The 23041-nt window shown below is 42.0% G+C and overlaps 1 protein-coding gene across 1 annotated transcript in view; it reads left to right on the top strand.

Moving 5' to 3' along the window:
- Window positions 1–23041, top strand: part of vwde (von Willebrand factor D and EGF domains) — a 247121-nt gene that overhangs the window by 149988 nt on the left and 74092 nt on the right. The window contains exons 13-18 of the mRNA XM_080216599.1: window positions 374–510; window positions 2741–2899; window positions 8118–8222; window positions 14080–14194; window positions 16756–17006; window positions 19413–19632. Coding sequence (XP_080072725.1) covers window positions 374–510; window positions 2741–2899; window positions 8118–8222; window positions 14080–14194; window positions 16756–17006; window positions 19413–19632 — 987 coding nt within the window. The remainder of the gene's footprint in view (window positions 1–373; window positions 511–2740; window positions 2900–8117; window positions 8223–14079; window positions 14195–16755; window positions 17007–19412; window positions 19633–23041) is intronic.

A 23041-nucleotide genomic window follows, 5' to 3' on the forward strand; every position in this document is an offset into this window, starting at 1 on the left:
AAGTCTTATAATACCAGGATAAAGTCCAACAGGTTTATTTGGAATCATGAACTGTTGGAGCGCTGCTCCTTCATCAGGTGAGCCGCACACCTGATGAAGCAGCAGGGCTCTGAAAGCTCATGATTCCAAATAAACCCCTGTTGAACTTTAACCTGGTGTTGTGAGACTTCTTACTGTGCCCACTCCAGTTTAACACTGGCATCTCTGCATCTTTGCAAATGAACGAATGAAATATATGTGTTCTTGAAGAAAAACCATGCAGGATGTTTGTACTTTAGAATAGACTTGCATATGACAAAATATAAGGTCTTGCAAGTTTAAAATTTTGCTGAGAGTACAATTTGATTCACATTTTATGATATTAACATCGAAGATCAGCTTCCTGAAATCACAGAGTTGGAGAATTCTGGATTGTGTGATGTTCGGCAGTATGACTGTGCCTCTGTGAGGGTCTTTGGCCAGTGGTTCGTGGAGTCTGCAAGTTTAACGTGTGAAATCATCAAGCTAAAAGTAAGTAAAGTTATAGGATGCAGTCTATACTCAATAGTAAATATAGTGCAGGGCTATTTTATTAAATACCTTTTAACCTTCAGTTCTGCAGATAGTTGGGAAGTGATGTGAGAGAGGTTTCTGAGAGATTAAAAAGTAGTATGTTTGGAATGACATAAAGATACTATTTGCTAACACTCGCCAAGTATGTCTCAGTCTTTGAATATTGAGCATTATTTTATAACAGTTTAAACTTAATTCCCATGATTTATCCAAGTGCGCATATTTGATTTCTTTATACTTTCATTATGGTTTTGCTATGTACAGGTCAAGTATCCTTTACTTGTCAGTCTGAAAACCGAACACATCCAAAAACCACAGTTTCTTTGAACCTCAATGACCTTGAGTACAAGAATTCTAGTTGTTTGTCTGCACTGTTTACCTTGTGATCTTTGTGGTCAATATATCAAAAAGAAGCTTATTATATGCACTCTACATGTATTATTCAGTGATATATCTTACTTTTTGAGCCATTTTATTTACTTTAGACTATAGCCAGACTAGGCTTGCACTATTATAATGTAAGTTTATATGCAGTATCTGATGAGCAAAATTAACTGAAATCCGAAATGCAGTCGGCCCCGAGGTTTTCGGATGAAGGACTCAACCTGTAGTTAGCTCTTTATATAATAGAGATATTAGTGTGCTGAAGCCCAATTTTAACTGATTCAGTTACTCTTTCAGCCCCATAAACTTAAGCCAATTGAAAAGCAGAAGTTCTCAAGTTAATCAATCAGCACTTCCTGAAAATCAAAATTCAGAAACACACAGCCACAGGCACACTTATTATTCTTTCATACCCCAAACAACTCTTAGATGCTTTAAACACTGAAAAGGTGTATTTGGTGTAATTCTCCCAAAAATTTCTAAGTGTTGTCCCAAGTGAGGAAAGTCGGTGAGATTCCTGCTGGAAAGGTCAGTGCAATTCAGTTTGCAATTCAACCACATTCAGAAATTTTTTGGAGTGGGGACCAAGACCAGCTCCTCAGGTCTCAAAGTTAAGTTGAAAGTGCTCCTTATCTCCACCCTGTGCACACAGACAAGGCACCCCCTGCAGACATGGGGCAACACCCTCAATCCTTGATCCTAGAAGGGCAAACTCCACTACTCACCTATCGCTAGATGTCCAGGTCAACATTTGTGAAGACAAGTAGGGATTTATGCCAGGTTCTCCCTGCGCCCGATGGTCAGTGAATTACAGGAACTGGAGGAATCTGCCTCCAAGCCATCCCTACATGTTTAAATGATTATTTTAAATATGCTAATCTGGCTCATGCCTTCACTGGACGTGAACCAGATTATGTCAGGGTTCAGGACGACTCCTCCATGATTCTCCAGCCTCAGCTTGACCTGCACATGAACACCCGGTGCTGGAGAAATGTGGCCATTGAAAATCTTACAATCTTCATTGAAGCTGCTTACGTTTACTTACCACCACCAGAACCACATCATATCGATGCATAACAAGACTGAGATTTTTGGTCTCTTCCCCCCCACCATAACATATGAAGAACTATGTATTCATAATTAGTTTTATACACCTGTCAAATTGAAGATTAATCTGTGACCGTTAATTAGTTTTTGAGTCCACTAAATTATCTCAAATTACAAATATTCTTATTTTAATCATCAAATTATGACCATTGTACAAAGTGACTCAGTTTTAATTTCTAGCACAGCGCCAGATGTGATTACAATTTTTATATCAAAGCACCTAAATTGTACAATGGTTGTTACAAGAGACAGGTGTAAGTCGGAAATAATGCTTCATAATGCCCAAAGAGGTTGAAAATATTGCATACTTTTACTTTCACTTGGACTTTTCATAGGCTTTCTCAGACTGTGCATACATGGCAATGAGGTAATGTTGTAGCCTTTTTTGGGGTTTGTGCTGTTCAATAATCTTGTCATAATTTAGCCTTAAATTCTCAGTGAAGCTTATTGTCATTAGAAATTACTTGACCTGGCATATGAAGTATGGATGCTCCCTGATCCTAATTAGCCCACCACTACTTCATGGCCAAAGGATTTATTTGCAAACGTATGTTTGCACTCAAAGGGAAGGGAGTGAAATTTGGTCTACAGATGTAAGAACCATGTGGAACTAGTGTAAGGTGTGCTATAATTTTTTTAATTGTGTTGTCAGAATTAATGTTGTGCCTTTCAATTTTCGTTATCTAATTGAGCGTAGTACGTCAATGATGAATGGGTTCCAACTGTCTCACAACCGACAACAGCGACATTTTTGAGTACTCGAGCTGTAGACTGCCGGATTCCAGCTGAGATTGGTCAACCATTTGAAAGTATAGAACTTATTGATGACCAGCCAATTGCAAGATGGCAAGTCAAGGTGTGAAATTCTTAATTTTAAATTTTCAAATTTTTATTGAAGTAAATTTGAATCCTTACAATTTTATTTATTGTAATCTGCAACAGTCAAGCTGCAGGAGATTAGAACTTACACAATTTCAGCTCTTTATTTTAAACACCAAAGTCCAAAGGTTTGCAGGTTAGGTCGATTGGTCATTCTAAATTGGAGACTAGCAGAGTAAATATGTGGGGTTACGGTAATAGGGCCTGAGTGGGATTGTTGTTGGTGCTGGCTGAATGGCCTCTTCCCGCGTTGTACGGATTCTGTGAAAACATCTTCATGCCAACTGTAGAAACTCATAGAATTTTGTGATTTAATCTGCACTTCAGCTGTGTCAAAAGGAATGTTTGCAAATATTACAATTTCTAGCACTTTTATCTTCATTACCTAACCATCTTTATTTCTTCTCATGATGTAAAAACAGGATAAAGCACTTATGCCCAGAAAGTTATCCACATAGCATTAGTTAATAATAAATGTACTTTTTATATTTATATTCTCTCTACGAGTGTACTATCTAAACAATTTATTTATGGTGACAGTATGCTTCATGCTTTGAATATGTCCTTATTTCTGTATAATCCCTGCATCTATGGTGGAATTAGATTAAGCTTGAGATATAGTTTTCTCTAAATTTGAAATATGAATAATCAATTAATAATTTTTCTGCTGCAGTATTAATCATTAATGCAGTAATTTCCAACTAAATAAAAACAATATAAAATACGTAAATTATAAATCAATATCTTGTTTGCTGAGATAAAATTGGACTAAAATTAATCAGTAAGAAAAATTCTAGACATGAATTTGGAGTTTATATTTTGCAGTATGCATGGTTTGTGATTTATATGCAGTTAAAAGTAAATAATGAAAAGAGTATCTTGAAACACTTTCTTCTATGCTTAGAGAAATGTGAGATTTAAAATTTGATGCATTAGTGTCCTTTTACTTTGCAATTGTGGGAGAACATTGGGTTCCAGGTCAGGATCCTGATCTTGGGGTCAGATATGTTTACAGAACTGCAATGTGTAGAGAAAAAAATACCCAGCATGATTTTCTCTGAATTGGCCAATAATTGGCCTGTATCCACTCACCATCTAGTTAATGACAGCGGCTGGGGACTCAAAGCTGGAGGGCCAGTAGAGGGTCCTCCAGCTCAGAAGGCACTGCCTTTTTAGATAAAGGAGAGAGAAGATGCCTCCATCTCTGGGTGCCCTCTCAGCAACTTCTATATTTTATAACTAAAAAAGTGCCCACAGCCGTCAGGCCACCATTATAGAGGAAAGTTCCCCCACAGGATGACTCCTGGCCACAGATGAATGCAGCAAGAGCTTCAAAGGCATATGCATCACTGTTTCCCCCATGCTGCCATCAGGAGATGGCCAAACAGCTGGCCAATTTGCAATCAGGTGGGGAGCCTGCTCACTGACTGAAAAATTCCAGTCAATTCTGACAATTGGCTTTTATTTTACTTGAATTGGCTACCTACTGCTTGTAGGCAAATAATTCTATGCCCCGAGCCATCTTCAGGAAAGTGACTTGAGTGTGGGCAAGTGCCAGTCCCTCTCTATACTTGCCTCCCTAGAAAGGTGAAAATTCTTCCCTGTAGTGTAATAGGTAATCTCTCCTGTTTTCGTCGAATCAATAAATTTCAGTCGAACTACTCCCAATTTACAGGATTATACAGACTCATTCTGTGCTGGAGGTGTGCTGCCACTGAATTGAATTGGACTTCTCCAAGTGCGCCCAGATAACATGTTGGAAGCTAATGTTCATTATAATATTTAAGTAAGGGTCCTGTGCTTGTCGTGGGATTCTTTTGTGGAATTGAACTACCCCAGTGGCTAAATTAGCATGTGACAAACTTACTCAGCAAATCATTGTGCTAGCAGGTAGCAGTGACCCTACAGCACCATTACTTAAAGAGCCTATCATCACTGTACAGATTAGTTACTGTTTTGTCCCTTTAGGCTGTTGGTTAACTGCATTTTATTTCTGCCTATTATCTGCCTTCAACAATTGAATTCAAACTTCTGATAAATTTTAGTTGGTGCTGGATTGTTTTTCTCTGCCTTTGAAAACAGCTTTATTGCAGTCATACATGTTCAAGTAGGCCTGCCTTTGTTGTGGAGTACAAAGAGGAGCAATGAAGACAAGAGGAAGCAGAGAATATAGAGTGAGGTTGTGGGGGGGTGGGATGCGTGCTTTGCAGGAGGCCTTTCTCTCAGCAGGCCTTCAGGAAACACTTTACCTGACCTCGGCTTCACTGAGGAGCAAATTGTGAGACACGATCACTATCAAAGAGGCTGCACCTCAGCGAAATCTCCTGGTGAGTTCAGTGCCTTCCAAAACAAATCTTCTCCATCTTTTGTCAATCGTAAGCCAGGTGCTCTTATGAGTCAGCAGAGATTTCTCACCTCATCATCGATGCTGTGAGGGCATCCTTAAAGCCCTTCCTTTGCCCTTCTGGGATTCTCCTGCCACGACGGAAATTCAAACAGAGCAGTTACTGCAGGAGTCTGGTGTCGGGCATAGGAATAATATGTCCTGCCCTGTGGAGCTGGTTTTAAATTATCAGTCCCTTAATGCTGGGCCCTTGTCACCAGATTTGGAGAATCTTGCATAGTGTTTCTCCAGTGCTTTGAGGTGTCTGCTATAGATTGACCAAGTCTCCAAAGAATAAGGAGCATGTTGATCACTGCTGCCTGGTTAATCATGACCCTTAGTCTCAAGTTGAGATCTTCGTATTCAAATACTCTTTATCTCAGTTGACTAAACGCTGAGTTGAGATACTGGGGGCAATGAAAAATTTCATTGACTATAGACCCGATTTTACCATTGCGTTGCGCCCATTTTCCAAGTGTGCAAACTTGGTAAAGTTGGGCGTGAGGAGAACAGCACAATCCAAGGCAGTCCCCCTTTTACCGAGGCCTGAAAATGGACGCGATCAGGACCATGCTACAAACAAGTGCAATGGCCATTTAAATGAATTTGCATGCATTCAAATTGATTTAATGCGCTCCACGCACAATTTTACCGTCACTTCCTTCTTGACCACCGCATTCATTCATCTGGAACCGGCGCAAAACAGATATGTTCCCTATAAGTCCATTTCAGGTGCTCCATCAGCAAGGATTAGTGAGGAAGTAAGTGCTGAGTGTCCAACAGCTCTCAGCTTGAGATCATTGGAGGAGGGGAGGTGGGTCCGACAGCTCTCTACTTGGGATTGCTGGTGGGTGGGTGGGTGGGTGGGAGGGAAAATGGGTCTGCTGCCACTCTGCTTGAGATCATTTTGGGGGTGGGGGGGGTCCGCTGCCACTCTGCCTGTGATCAGTGGGGAGGGATGGGGCGGGGGGGTGGGGTAGTTCTGAAACACTCCCAGTTTCAAGTCCAGCACTTAGAGTCAATATGGTAAAATAGGTCCCTATGTTTACCTTCATCGAGAGGAAGCTCCCAAGACCCCAGAAGGGAAAAAAACAATTGAAATTTTAAAATCCCAGTAAAAATCAGTGATAATGGCATTGGTAGCACTGGACTTCCATTTTAAGGTATACAAGACCAGTTAGGACAAACTTCACCCCTACTCTTCATTTCCAAGTTTTACTGGTTTTTTCTTTGCAGATGAAAAATATTTTCCAGGATCTCGCTATTGATCTCAATCAGTGGGGAGAAGTGTTGTGCTGTTGGAGCTGGTTGGAAGCAGAATTTATATTTAGTGAAAGACCCATTATCATATTTGCTTTGGGGAAAGAGTCGCCAATGATTTGGCACTCGATTTTTGAGTCACAGGGACCAGGGCAGCCAGGATCAGTTGGCTGGGTGATGTTAGCAGGAAATATGGCTGGGGAGCAAGCATGCTCTGTTATCCTGAAAAAGAAGGAATTCCTTTCTCCATGAAGCCCAGACCGCTTTTCTACAACAGTGCCTCAGTACGTCGGTGATTCTGAGTGAGAACAGCTTTCGAGAGCAACATAACCTCAGAACCCACTGTCATTAATGATTGTCATGGTGAAGCAGCCTTACACCTGTCCCAGGTCTGCTTGAATAAAGTGTCAAGTCAGCCTTGGGCCTCAGTGAGGATGGCAGACCAGTGGGGTGGCTTTCCCTGTTTTCAGCTCCTGACTGCCTGTTTTTTTCAGGTTGGTAGGGGATGGCCACGAGTTTTATTTATCCAACCCAGAAAATAGCTACTGAATTTGCTTACATAATGACAGTAATTACTGTCACGCCCAGTACTAGCATGTCATGTCATATGAACTTTCGGACAGTACTGTACAGTAGATGGCACGGTAGCACAGTGGTTAGCACTGCTGCTTCACAGCTCCAGGAACCTAGGTTTGATTCTTGGCTTGGGTTACTGTCTGTGTGGAGTTTGCACATTCTCCCTGCGTCTTTGTGTGTTTCTCCTGGGTGCTCCGGTTTCCTACCACAGTCCAAAGATGTGCGGGTTAGGTTGATCGGCCATGCTAAAATTGCGTCTTAGTGTCCTGAGATGCATAGGTTAGAGGGATTAGTGAGTAAAGTATGTGGGGATATGGGGTTAGGGCCTGGGTGGGATTATATTCAGTGCAGACTCAATGGGCTAAATGGCCTCTTTTTGTACTGTAGGGTTTCTATGATTTCTATGACGATTATTTTTAAAATTGGACACAAACAAGTTTTTAAGATGGCTGCTGCGGAATTCTTGCGGCTCCTTTTTTCAGTCATTTGCTTTTAAATTGCACTGTGGCAACTAATGATTCCAACTACAACTTTCTGGATGTAGGGAGCCAGAACAGCCTTTCTGCTGGAGGCGTTGGGATTTAGAGCAGAACACAGAGCTGTTGGGTTTCCACCTGTTCGTGTCAGTTCTAAGAAATTTGAAGAAATGCTAAGACACTTCTCTTCTGAGTGGGTACTCTGTTGTGCTGCGAGTGCACAATCACCTGCCCCAATAATATGTTAATAACCATGTTTGTGGATACTGAGACAAGGCCATTAAAGGAGTAGATCGCTGCCAGGATCCCGTGAAGCTTTTGTTATTGCCAGAGCTTGCTCAGAATATTTTCCACAAAATCCTTTGAAGTCATGAACCATAATGTGTGGACACAAACGATGTATAAAGCAGGCAATAGTGTCAAATAAATTAGTTTATATAGTGGGAATATAAATGTCTTGTGTCAACAAAAATGTGATTGGACTTTGTTTTCTCTGACAGATTTCTAATGATGGCTACACATACAGCAACTCTCAGTTCTTAACATTATTTGACGGAGCTTGTCAAACTTGTGAGCCAAACTCTAACGGACTCTGTACTTTAAAGGTAAGACCGGAAATTGTTGGCTGGATTTTACATTCCCAAATTGTGTGCACTGACCCCATCCCATCACAGCACTGACAAATATTTGGCATGATGATGTTGGGTTAGCAACCTGACATCATTGCGCCAGTGTCCGATAATATAACACTGGAGTCCCATCTGTCATTTTGAAACCAGTAGTTAACAACATAATCAACTGCAATTTTTCATCGTCTGCTGCATATTTTGGGCATCAGTTATGAGAAAAAGTAGTATTTTACAAAAGCTAAAATGAGGCAACACAAGGCCCATAAAAACAGGCCTGTCATCAGGACCATGATTGAATACATCAGCAGGTTCAATATGGGAAGGTGGCACCATCTGTATGATTTTTAATTTTTTTTCCAAACTTTTTTACACCATCAATGAGTAATAAAGACTGATTCTGAAAGCAGCAGGTCTTTACAATTGTAGCTGTTAGGCCTTTATCACCTGTCTAATCAATCATTCCAAATTCCCTGGGTAAAGAAACATTTCCTGGTATTTGTTCTAAAAGCATGAAAGTTATGTAAATATACTTGAAGTGGTGTATCTAGCTCAGCAATTTTTCTCAGAATCTTCATTTGATGCAGGAGGCAAAAGAGGGAGGCACTGCATGGGGGACATGGCCAAGGAGGGCCTGAGCATCAATAGAAGACAGAGGAGATCCAGACAACACAGATAACTTGCCACACCATGGATCTATTGTCCACAAGAACATAAGAAATAGGAGCAGGAGTAGGCCATCTGGCCCTTCGAGCCTGCCCCGCCATTCAATAAGATCATGGCTGATCTGTCATGGCTCAGTTCCACATTCCCGCCCTCTCCCCATAACCCTTAATCCCCTCTCTTATCAAAAACCCATCAACACTCGTCTTAAAAATATTTAGCGAGGCAGCCTCCACCACTTCAACGGGCAGAGAATTCCAGAGATTCACCACCCTTTGAGTGAAGAAGTTCCTCCTCAACTCTGTTCTAAACCGCCCCTCCTTTATCTTGAGGCTGTGCCCCCTAGTCCTACTGTCCTTTCTGAGCGGGAAGAGCCTCTCCACCTCTATCCTATCCATCCCATTCATCATCATATACGTCTCAATGAGATCTCCCCTCATTCTTCTAAACTCTAACGAGTACAAGCCTAGTTTATTCAGCCTCTCCTCATAGCTCAACCCCCTCAACTCCGGCATCAGCCTAGTAAACCTCCTCTGCACTCCCTCCAAGGCCAAAATATCCTTGCGTAAGTACGGCGCCCAAAACTGCACACAGTACTCCAGCTGCGGTCTCACCAATGCCCTATACAGCCGCAGCAAGACCTCCCTACTTTTATATTCAATCCCCCTTGCTATGAAGGCCAGCATCCCATTTGCCTTCCTGACCACCTGCTGCACCTGCAAGCTGGGTTTTTGCGACTCATGCACAAGGACTCCAAGGTCCCTCTGCACTGTCGCCTGCTGCAGTTTTTCTCCACATAAGTAATAATCCTTCCTACCATTATTCCTGCCAAAGTGGACCACCTTGCACTTGCCAACATTAAATTCCATTTGCCAGTTCCTGGCCCATTCGTCCAGCCTATCTAGATCCTTCTGCAGAGTCTCCACACCCTCCGCGCAATTTGCTGTTCCCCCAATCTTGGTGTCATCAGCAAATTTCGACACCATACACTCGGTTCCCTCCTCCAGATCACCTATATAAATGGTAAATGGCTGAGGCCCCAGCACCGACCCCTGGGGCACTCCACTAGTCACCAACCTCCAATCCGAATAGCACCCATTGACCCCCACTCTCTGCCTCCTATTTGACAACCAGTCCTCTATCCACGCTAACACCCTACCCCCAACTCCATGTCCCCTGACCTTCTGCAATAACCTCTTGTGAGGTACCTTGTCCACAAGACTCCTGCCTACACATTAATGAGCTGCAGTGCAGGGCAATTCCAAGTTGGTGGTCTGTAATTAAGGAAGAAAGGCTCCAAGAGTTAACAGTGTCACTTAGGACAGATGAAGACTGATAGAAGTGGTGTCAAATTTTCACGAAGGGGAGTTCATGAAGAGGAAGCTTGAATCAGGCAAGTTCTAACTCTGAAATTCCCTCTCATTTAAGGAGACCCCAGCTTAAATATTTTTGTTCTGGTGAGGCAGGGCAAGCAGAGGAGATGGGCTCGTGACCTCCGGAGGTAGGCCCAAGGCAGCATTAGAGGTGGACAAATTGTGAGGATAGCAGACTATAAGGTCTATCTCCTTTTTAGTTGTAGTTGTGACCGTCAGGCCCTCAAGCCTTCATTCCATTGTATGTTCTAGCCCCAATACCCTCCATATCTCCCCCCCACTCCCGCCATGTCCCCATACTACCAGAAGCTAAACTTGGAATTCAGCCAAGCATTCATAATGAGGCCATCAATAAAGATATATATCTGGCCATCTGCTGTAATGGCTTTTGACAATCATGTTGCTAGTTTGTCTCATTATGATTACTTGGGCTGGCTCTAAGCGTGGCTAATACATTTAATTCTGAGCTGGCAATGTTCAGAGCAAAGTCTGCATAATGATGGGCTCTCCTGTAAAGGACATTGTCACCTTCTTAATACAGCAATGTGTTGCCGACTGAGATATGCCACACAGGTCCCCAGCTGATCTCTTGAAAGACCCAGAGGCAAATAAATTGAGTGCTGCTGTCATCTTCATGATCACTGGCAAGGGGAAGCCATGTCTTCTTAGAGCATTTGGACATGTTGCAAACAATATAACTGGGCAATCGCAGAATTGCCCTGCACTGCAGCTCATTTATGTGTAGGTAGAAGTCTTGTGGACAATACATCCATGGTGTGGCAAGTTATCTGTGTTGTCTGGATTCCCTCCGTCTTCTATTGATGCTCAGGCCCTCCTTCATAGCAAGGGGGATTGAATATAAAAGTAGGGAGGTCTTGCTGCAGCTGTATAGGGCACTGGTGAGGCCGCAGCTAGAGTGCTGTGTGCAGTTTTGGTCGCTGCACTTACGCAAGGATATTTTGGCCTTGGAGGGAGTGCAGAGGAGGTTTACTAGGCTGATTCCGGAGTTGAGGGGGTTGAACTATGAGGAGAGGCTGAATAAACTAGGCTTGTACTCGTTAGAGTTTAGAAGAATGAGGGGAGATCTCATTGAGACGTATAAGATGTTGAATGGGATGGATAGGATAGAGGTGGAGAGGCTCTTGCCGCTCAGAAAGGACAGTAGGACTAGAGGGCACAGCCTCAAGATAAAGGGACGGCGGTTTAGAACGGAGTTGAGGAGGAACTTCTTCACTCAAAGGGTGGTGAATCTCTGGAATTCTCTGCCCGTTGAAGTGGTGGAGGCTGCCTCGCTAAATATTTTTAAGACGCAGGTTGATAGGTTTTTGATAGGCAAGGGGATTAAGGGTTATGGGGAGAGGGCGGGCAAGTGGAACTGAGCCACGACAGATCAGCCATGATCTTATTGAATGGCGGGGCAGGCTCGAGGGGCTAGATGGCCTACTCCTGCTCCTATTTCTTATGTTCTTATGTTCTCCTTGGCCATGTCCCCCATGCAGTGCCTCCTGCTGGAACCTTTCCCTCTTTTGCCTCCTGCATCAAATGAAGATTCTGAGAAAAATTGCCAAGACCACTGGATCTATTATCACTTTCGCCTTCCTTCTGAAAAGGTTGCTAAATGTGTAACGGTGTAAATCGGAGATGTGTGGCAGAGGTGGGGCAGCTAAACTTTGTCAGCTTAGATTGCATTTTTCCTTGCACTATCTTATCCTGGTACCCTTTCTATGATACTTCTGTGAAGATTGATGAGAGTCATAGTGGACATGCCAAATTTCCTTAGCCTTCTGAGAAAGTAGAGGTATGGTGAGCTTTCTTAACTATGGCATCAGGGTGGAGAAACCAGGATACATTGGTGATCTGAGTACTGGGAAGCTTCAAGCTTTCGACCATTTCCACTTCTTCACCATTGCTGTAATCAGGCATGTCCTCCACTATGCTTCCAGAAGTCGACTATTATCTCCTTTGTTTTACTGCCATTGAGGGAGAGATTATTGTCGTTGCAGCATTTCACCAGATTCTCTATCTCTTTCCTGTACTCCATCTTGTCGGCATTTGAGATCTGACCCACAACAGTGGGGTCATCAACAAACTTGAAAATGGTGTTGGAGGGGAATTTGGCCACACAGTCGTAGGTACATAGGGAGTATAGAAAGGGGCTGAGGACATCGCCTTGCAGGGCACTGCTGTTGAGGATAATCATGGAGGAGGTGTTGTTACTTATCCTTACTGATTGCAGTCTATGGATTAGAGAATCGGGGATCCAGTCGCAGAGGGAGGAGCCGAGCACTAGGTCACGGAATTTGGAGATGATTTTGTTGGATTAATGGTTTTGAAGGCTGAGCTGTTAACCCATGACTTCCCTTCATTCTTGGGATGGCAGATTTGATTTAGCTGTGTCCTGTTCACATTCCAAGATTGCATTCCTGCCTTCCACTGAGCAGCTTTTCAAACTTTGACCTGAGGCTATTAATTCTGATGGGCAACTGTAATAATGAGCATTCATGAGATGCAAATGAATGAAAATGGCATTCCTGCCATCAGTCAGTGGCAAGACCAACCCACCATTAACCCGCCACTGGGAGAATTGCGACATAATTTTACACTGGCACATTTTTGATTTTTTTGTCTCCCACTAGAGTTTCTGCTTCTACCACCACAGGTGAAATGGCAGAATTCTGCCCTATATGTAGATAAATGGATGCTGATGTTCTTTTGCTATCCTAGTTCGCCACTTAATCATGAGTACAGATCAGAATGGAATGATCAGACAATCAGTTTGATGTATGTTGAATTTCAGCACTCTTAGTACAAAGACAACAAGTTTTGACAACACCTCTGAATAATTCAGAACTACCAACTTAGGTCACCACCCAGAGGGGAACTGTGGCAAGTACAGATTTAAAATATTAAAATATCCCGCTGTTAAAATATGCAAATTGAATGTAATTCATGCTACAACAAAATTATCAACACTGCATTAATTTATTCTTAATTGTTTGCAATAGTTTTTTTTAATGTAAAAAAAATCTGAATATCCTTCATGGCCCATCATGCCATCAATATAATCAACACAGGCAAGGCAAGCATCACAGTTCTCAGTGTTGATTGTGTATTAATTGAGTATTTAATGCTATTAAGGTGGTGGTCGTTAACTGAGGAAACATCTGTGCTGTGAAACTGAGGTTGTCGAAGTTGGAGGTGTATGATGTAGAACTCTGTCATTAAGATTTCATAAAATGCACAAAATTAGGGTTTTATCTTGAATGACCTGGCTATCAGAATTGTATCAGCACGTAGGTTTTTGACCCAGTGAAAGGATGATAGCAAGCATACAAAGAAACAACACCTTCTGGGGGAGAACCCAAAACACAAGGATATAATCTGAAAAATTAGAGCTAGGTATTTTAGGATTGAGTTCAGTAAACATTTATTTCACACACAGCTCGTGGCTCAAATAAGTTGTGCAGGCGATGTCAGTTGACTTTTGTTAGGTAATAGATTTTTGTTAGGTAAAGGTGTCATGGGATATTTTGCCAAAGTGAGTAAATAGTATGCACATTGTTGGATGTGTTGCATAAGGAATTGACCACTATGTTTATCACAACTGTGAGCCACAACACTTTATAAGCGGTTTGTAGATACGGCAGACAGTTTCTGAACCCAACATCTTTGTAGATTTGTCACTCTTGGGCTATTCGGATTGGCTCACTGTACAAAAATATCTTAGCCGCATCCTTTAAGGTATGTATCTGAATATGCTGTATAAGTTTGCATTTCGATTGTACTACTGTTTTTTCCAGGAGCAAACATGCAATATTGATGGGATCTGTTATGGCGCAGGGGATCCAAATCCAACGAGCACTTGCCTTTTGTGCAGACCAGAAACATCCAAATTTGAGTGGTCTGTTAATGAAAGTAAGTTACTTCATGTTGCATCATTTCTGGCTACTGAGATATAACAGAATCTAAATTTACCAGTGTTCGACTATGGTTACGTGATGCCAGATATCAGATTTAATATTACTTCCTGTAACAATTCAATCTATAGAGTCATAGAGAAATACAGCAGAGAAACAGGCCCTTTGGCCCAACTAATCCATGCCAACCAGATTTCCTAAACTGAACATGCACTAAATTATTTTTACTCTTCATTAGAGGAATTCCAACATCAACAAAAATGGTAACATCACGTGAATTTTCATATAATAGTGGGAGTAGAAGTTTTTAATTTCCTTATATGGATTTCCAACATCCATTCAGAGCACTGTAATAGGAAAATCCCATCTTGATTATTTATTCATTGGTGAAAAGGCAAGACATGGGGCCATCTTTTGCTGTAAAAAATTTTGGGTGGGATTCTCCCCCCAAAAAGCTAAATGTCATAATACCGAGAATGCCAGAGCAATCCACACCAGTCGGTCAGGTGCACTCCACTCTGCAATTGAACTTTTTGGGGGAATGGTGAGTTGCAGGTCAGTACTGTGTGGTGGGGCCTAAACAGAACAGTGAGCTCAGCTGCAGTGTGCACAGATGTTGTTTCACAAGGGAGTCTGTCATCCTCCTTTCCCTTCCAAGGATATTAAGGCAAGCCCCCCCTGCAATTGGCAGCATGTTCCCCCAATTTCTTTCCGACACTGGGGGTCAGTGGCATTGGGGCCCTCCCAATGGGTCCCCTTTCCAGACCCCTGACATGACCCCCCCCCTTCATGTTTCATCCCTGCACAACAAACCCCCCTCCCCCCTCATTGTCATAGTCCCCACTCAGGCACACCTGGTACTGCCATTGTGCCATGTTGGCACTGCCTGATGGATACTGTCCAATCATCCCCCCAACCACCCAGAGTTTCAGTAGTTTTGAAGCCCCCAGCATGGCCATAATGCTTAGTCCCTGTTAATGGAATCAAGTACTGATTCTCACCCGTGCAACATCCTGCCAGAGAGGTAGGAGCATTCTGGGAGTGGGGGGGACAGTCACGTTCCAAACTGGCTAATGAGTTGGAAATCAAGTCAATCTCATACTACTCTGCCTCGTGCCCTTTCTGGGCATGATCAGTTTGCTCCAATAGAAAGAGGCTGGAACGATAACAAAACATTTAGTGCTGGGCATGGAACTAATGTTCAGACCCACACGTTATTTTCCAGGATCAACACAATCTGCACCAGGCACAGCGAGGTCAGAAAATCATCCCCATTGTTAAGGCCAACAGTGCTGGCACTGTTCTGAGAAAAATGCATCCCAATAAATATTATACGAAGCATTAATTCCATCCTACTATGATTGTTCTACTCCACTGTACCCAGTTACCACTGTAGTCTAAGGGTGGGATTTTTCTCCCTCTCTGCCGTGTGTTTCACGGCAGTGAGATGTTGTGAGCTGCTCGCTGGTGGCTGGATCTTATGGTCACGCCATTGTCAATGAGGTTTCCCACTGATCGTACCCCTCACTGCTGAGAAACCCACAGTGGGGTGCACATTCCGCAGGATAGAAAAATCCTGCCAGTGTGAATGGCAGCAAGATTTTGGTGTAAGTTTCTGCTTGCTGACCAATATTGTGCCAAGCTGGAGCCAGTAAGAAAGGTTCTATGACTGAAGTCCATGAAGGGTTTCCAGGAAGTTTGCAAAGCTGGCAGCCGCTACATTACCAGCAAACGCTGGTTCAAACACACAAAGTTTCAAAAGCCTTTCAGTATCCAGTGCTCCGAGAGACCTTGCTCTGATTGGCCCGTTTGATTTATTGACATCTCACTGTTGCTGAGCAGAAAAGCCCGTGGCCAACAATGAACCTCTAGGAAAGGACTGAGGGAGGGATTTCAGACCTCAGAGAGAGGTGACTGTGTGTGTGATCATGAAAGTGCGTGCAGGTGAGGGTGTGTGTGAAAGAGAGGGGTGAGGATGGGTGTGAGAAAGTGTGTCTGTTTGGAAGAGAAGGGGGTGAGTGAGAGAGGTGAATGTGTGAGAGAGAGACACACAAGTGTGAGTGTGAGAGGGAAAGAAAGGTACGTATGTCTGAATCAGCTTTCCAACATATCTCCCATTAAAAATGGCTAAGGGTAAGATTTATACATTTTTAATCAGAAAAATTTTGATTATTATCAGATAAATATATGCATAGATACAATTAGAAAAAACTTGTTTGCATTTGATTTCTGTTTTTGCACCTATTTTGTGATTAAATAAGGAGAGTCAACATTGAGAATACTTGAGGTTCCCTGATATTCTTGGGAGGTTATCAAGTGTTCCACGGCTTGAAAAGTTTAGGAAACTCTGCAATAAGCTGTAGTAGGATTCCTATTCAGGACATGTAGAGAACAAGAAGACATAGAAATAATGTGACCTGGCCCTAGAAATGGACCACACTCACAGCTGTGTGATCCTTTCAGCTCCATTGCCTCAGGGTTAAAATCTGTCTTGTATCAACTGTTGATTGTTCTGTAATTTGTTTCCGTATAAAGTAAAATGATCAACTATTTTTACAGATAATCAACCGCCAATATTTCAAGCTTCACAAGGAAGGCTTCAGACTTTTACTGGTGAAAATTTTGTCTACCAGTTTTTGGCTTCAGACCCAGAAGGATCTGCTGTTGTTTTCAACATAGATACTGGGCCCAAGGATGCCAGCCTTTCTCCTGCAGGACTTCTCATCTGGAAGGTTTCTTTAAAGGAATCGCAGATGTTCACTTTTTCTGTAACAGATGACTGCAATGCTAGGACCAATGTGTCAGTAGAGGTAATGGACATTATGTAGAAAAGTGTAAGGCTTTTTGCAGTGTTTGTTTATGGGATGGAAAAATTACCATTTTCCACTGTGAAAAAGTTGCCCTTTCCCTGGGAGGAATGAGTTTTATGCTGTTTTATCAGTGTTGAGAAAAGGAATATGTTCCAAATTCTGACACTCTGAATCAGTTCCAAGATCAAATATAACAGGAAAAACCATCAATAAAGCCCTGTTTTGGAAGCAAAAGTAGACATTGACACTATGTAATACAATATTGTTATGTGTTCATTTTGAAGAATTGAAGTCAAATGCTGAAAAATATCAATCAATCAAACTTTTTTTGGAGTAGCAATAAGTTTTTTTTATCAATATTTTGACAGAACTTCACTAAAATTGTTCTATGTGTTCTTTGAATTAAATAATTACATGTTTTTTAAACTTTAGTCATTATGGCCTAACTATGGGACTCAATGTTTATATTAATAAAATGTACATTTTGGATGTAGTTAATCTAGTTTTAAGAATGCATTGGTTTAACAGAAATGTTGAACAGAATGAGATACCCGAGCTATTTAAGCAGGAGGAAGAGTACTAGAACTAATAATAAAATTATTCACAAGTTCTATCACTAACAATTAGAATTTGAAATCCTCACACTGTTGAACTCTCTATTTTAGCAACATGAGTATTGGGTGATGCGAAAATCAGGGGAGAATTATTCCTGAACAGTTCATAGCTTTAGGGAATGGTAAAAGCTTGGCAAAGAGTTAGTTTCTTGCCTTCCTGAATGCAGTTGGCACATGGTCCAAGAATATAAACGAATAGAGAGAATATGGTTTTGCAAGTTAGTCAAATTTTGCTTCTTAATAATTAGCATTTGGAATTTGCAGCATTCCAAATTTCTTGAATTAAATTGAATCATTTAAGTTTTGCAAAGTGGCTGCTTTACTGCCAGATGGGCTCGTTTATCAATTACAGCATGGCACATTAGTTACAATATCTTCACCTGTTCATATGAAATTATTTTATTTGTTATTTTAACAACAATATTAACCAGTTTGTGTTTTTACAGATTATTTTCTAGATTTATAGAGATGTTAATTACATTTGAATGTTCATGCATTTCTCATGCAGCACAGTTTCGATCCACAAGCAGTTTATCTAATACACTCCCAGCATTTTAAATAGCATGGAATATAAAAATATTTGATTGTTGGCAGTAAACATTAGCTAAAATAAAAAAAAGCTTAAACCTGCATTAATCTGAACAATTTAACCACATCTAATCATGTTAAGTCCTGTTCCTGTTCACAGAAATTATCAGATTCCAATCACTAACAATTGCTTTATAATAGTTTTGTCAATCATTAATATAAAGTCTATTTCTGATAACAAAGTAATCCTGCAAGTTGTTACAAAGCTGATGGAGGAAATCATAGAATGGCCAGAGACACAAACCACAAGTTACTATTGAAACGCAGGAAGGAAATGGCCTTAATGTTTCTGGAACATATTCTACGTTCAAACCTGGTCCTAATTTGATTTTGAATCCAAACAACTTTTTTGCCAGATCTGTTCTTATATCAATGTGATTTGAATTCTTCTACAACATTTAAAGCAGCAGCAACTGACTAATTATTAACAATGTTTGAAAAAAGCACCTACTACTCACACCCAATGTCTTAAGTATTCAGAAGATATAAGTCTACACTGACAGGTGACAATTTCATTATTCCACACATACCTAAATGGTTGTTTTGTATAATAACAGTTACTTGGTAAAGAAAACAAAGGAATCTGATCCTGTGCGGCAAATGAATTTTTGTCTATATATTTGCTCAGCTGGCAGTTTCTCCAGTAGTTATGTCTTGGAATTTAAATGTTATTCAAATAAGCAGAAGGTTAAGGTTAAAATAAGAGTAAAATCAGCTTTTGTTAGCAGCCGTCAGTAGGTTTAAGCACCTCGGAACCGTCACTAACCAGATCAATTTCTTGAAAAAAAATCATTTTTTCAAACTGCTTCCATCTTTTCACTTTCTCACCTCATCATTCCTTTTGAAATGCAGTCAGAGATTGATGGCAAAATATTAAAATAATAACATTTGCATGCATTTCCAGTCAGTGTTTTATGTTGTAAATATTTATTCCTCTTTTGAAATTTTACAAGCTGTGAGAATGCTCCAGCTCCATGACATACAATGGGGAACATTAGAGTTTTTATTTAGGCAGTTCCCATTAAGAATATGGACATAGGAATTTATAATAAAATTAATATAAAATGCATCTGTACACTCTGGCTAAAGTATATCCTGCCCTCTAACCCAGATAACATGAGAACTGTATGTGACCTTGACCTCCCACATGCAACACCACACTTTTATCTTGTGAAATATAATATTCCCTCTATTTTCTGAATAGGTCACTGTAAACTCATGCAACTGCTTGAATGGGGGTTCCTGTGTTACAAACATAAATTTTCCTCCAGGAAGTGGAGAGTATCTCTGTTCGTGCACCCGTGGTTATGAAGGAAGTTACTGTGAAGTGAATGTTGATGACTGCAAATCCAATCCATGTGGCTTTGGCAGTTGTGTCGATGAAATCAATAGTTATTCATGTAAATGTCAAGAAGGTTTTCAAGGTAAATAATTTATATGAAGTGTTATAACCACAAAACCAACATTTGCATTTCTTGTTTTCATTTTATTTACTGTATTTGATTAGAAAAAAGTTCAATGAACTGTGAAACAACATATTTCCATGTTGAATAAATTTTTCGGTAATTACTTATTTCATATAGAGAAAGCAAGAAGATTGGCTAGCTTTTCTGCTGTACCAGTTCCTAATTTTGATCACCCATATTGCTTTCAGAGTCAATCAATAGGCCAGCCAAACATTTGCAAATTAATAATAATAGGTTGTGTGATCATTGTGTGATCACGTGGAGAAAAACTGCAGCAGGCGACGGTGCAGAGGGACCTCGGGGTCCTTGTGCATGAGTCGCAAAAACCCAGCTTGCAGGTGCAGCAGGTGGTCAGGAAGGCTAATGGGATGCTGGCCTTCATAGCGAGGGGGATTGAATATAAAAGTAGGGAGGTCTTGCTGCAGCTATATAGGGCAGCTGGAGTACTGTGTGCAGTTTTGGGCGCTGTACTTACGCAAGGATATTTTGGCCTTGGAGGGAGTGCAGAGGAGGTTTACTAGGCTGATGCCGGAGTTGAGGGGGTTGAGCTACGAGGAGAGGCTCGTTTAGAAGAATGAGGGGAGATCTCATTGAGATGTATAAGATGATGAATGGGATGGATAGGATAGAGGTGGAGAGACTCTTCCCGCTCAGAAAGGACAGTAGGACTAGGGGGCACAGCCTCAAGATAAAGGGGGGGCGGTTTAGAACGGAGTTGAGAAAGAACTTCTTCACTCAAAGGGTGGTGAATCTCTGGAATTCTCTGCCCGTTGAAGTGGTGGAGGCTACCTCGCTAAATATTTTTAAGAAGCGGGTTGATGGGTTTTTGATAAGAGAGGGGATTAAGGGTTATGGGGAGAGGGCGGGAATGTGGAACTGAGCCACGACAGATCAGCCATGATCTTATTGAATGGCGGGGCAGGCTCAAAGGGCCAGATGGCCTACTCCTGCTCCTATTTCTTATGTTCTTATGTTTACTTCATTTGATCTCTCTTAAAAGACTATATGAAAAACGATATTCTTTCCTGCATCTTTCTTGACCTTTCCTACATTTTTCCATTGACCAAGCTCACAGCAGACCAGTTCATTGACACATTAACAAGGCACTTGAAGCAAAGGCTGCGGCAGTGCAGGTGACATAGTGGTAATGTCACTGGACTATGAATCCAAAGGCAGCTGGTGGAATTTGAATTGAATTAATAAATTTTGGAATTAAAATTTAGTCTAATAGTGACCAACAAAACTAATGTTGATTGTTTTTAAGACCAATCTGGTTCAGTAATGCCCTTTAGGGAAGGAAATCTGCCATCCCCAATGGTCTGGCCTACATGTGACTTCAGACCCACAGCAGTGTGGTGAACTCTGAAATGGCCGAGGAAGCTACTCAGTTCTATCAAACCTCTACAAAGTCAAAAAGGAATAAACTGGACAGACCACCCGACATCAACCTAGGCAGCGTAAACAACAATGGCAAACTCAATCCTGTCAACCCTGCAAAGTCCTCCTCACCAATGTCTGAGGACTTGTGCCAAAACTTAGAGAGTTGTGCCAAAGTTATTCTAGCAACAGCTGACATATAATTACAGAATCATACCATAAACACTATTCCGGACACTGCCATCACCATTCCTGCTTTATCCAGCCTACTGACAAGACAAACCCACTGAGGTAGTGACAGTGGTACACAAGGAGAGGGAGTTGACCTGGAGTCCTCAACATTGACGCCGGATCCTGAAAAGTCTTCACAGCAATATGTCAGACATGGGCAAGAAACCTCCATCTGATTACCACCTATCGCCTCTCCCCCACCCCCTCCTCTCCACTCCTTAAATGATGAGTCAGTGATCTTCCATGTTGGAAGAGCACTGAGGGCAGAGAATATATCTGGGTGGGGGACTTCAACGTCCTTCATCAAGAATGGCTCAGTAGCACCATCACCGATGGGTAGCTGGTTAGCAAAACTGCTAACCAGCCCACTGGTTAGAGTCATACCGAGCACAAAAGTTGTTAGAAGTCAATGATCTCAACCCTGAAGCAACTCTGTGGTTTCAGTGTCATAGGCCCAGCCACCTTCAGCTCCTTCTTCAGTGGCATACGGTCAGAAATGGGGATGTTTACTGATGATTGCTCAATGTTCAATAACATTTATGAGTTCTCAGATACTGAAGCAGTCTGTGATCACATGCAGCAAGACCTGGACAATGTACAGGCATGGGCTGACAAGTGACAAGTAACATCACGCCACACAAGTAACAGGCAATGACCATCTCCAGCAAGATAGAACCTAACCATCTCTCCTTGTCATTCAATGCTGCTACCATTTTGGAATCCTCTGCTAACAAGATCCAAGGAGTTACCATTGACCAGAAACTGAACTGGACTAGCCATGTAACTACTGTGGCTTTAAGAGCAGGTCAGAGGCTGAGAATTTGGTGATGAGTAACTCACCTCCTGACTCCCCAAGGCATGTCCACCATCTTCAAGGACCAAGACAGGCATGTGATGGAATACACTTGCATTGATGAATGCAGTTCCAACAGCATTCAGAAAGCTGGACATTATCCACCAACGAAGCAGCCTGTTTGATTGGAACGCCAGCCACTACCTTAAACATTCACTTCCTCTACCACTGAATCACATTGGTAACAGTGTTTCTTATCTCCAAGACGCACTGCAGGAACTCACCAAAGCTCCTTCGATGGCACCTTCCAAACACATAACCTCTACCACCTAGAAGGACAAGGGCAGCAGATTAATGAGATATTACCCTGCAAGTTTCCTCTCAAGTTGCATTTTGACTTACTACTAGTTCGGGAGGGTTTTTGTTTATTTTGGCGCTCCGTAGCGGGAGATAGGCGCGGGGGCTGCTGGGAAGGGAGCGCGGGAGTATAAAAAGAAGGCCAAGGTAGATAGCGGGCAGCGTCGGGAGCGGGCAGCAGAGTGAGGCGGGAAGCAGAGTGAGAGGTAAAAGGGCTTAAGCTCACTGGGCTTGGGCGAGCGCAGGCTCGGTAACAGGAATTAATAGGACACCTTTAAAAGGGGGCAAACATAATGGCAGGGTCTAGGGTTACACGTGTTCACTGTGTTCATTGTCATATGTGGACATTTCTGGAGACAGCACATCTCCCGAAAGCCCACATATGCGGGAAATGTCTAGAGGTGCAGCGATTAAGGGCCCGGGTGAGGCAGCTGGAACTGAGGCTGGAGGATATGTTTTTAGTTAGGGAAAATGAGGAAATAATGGATAGGGACAGTAACACTGAGCAGATACCAGGACCTAGGAGGAGAGATGGATGGGTTACAGTTAGGAAGAGCGAAAAGAAAAGGAGTCATGGCACTAGAACCGCCCCGGAGGAATTACCCCGGA

This window comes from Carcharhinus amblyrhynchos, chromosome 2 (genome assembly GCF_965287045.1).
Source record: "Carcharhinus amblyrhynchos chromosome 2, sCarAmb.v2.hapA, whole genome shotgun sequence".
Lineage (NCBI taxonomy): Eukaryota > Metazoa > Chordata > Chondrichthyes > Carcharhiniformes > Carcharhinidae > Carcharhinus > Carcharhinus amblyrhynchos.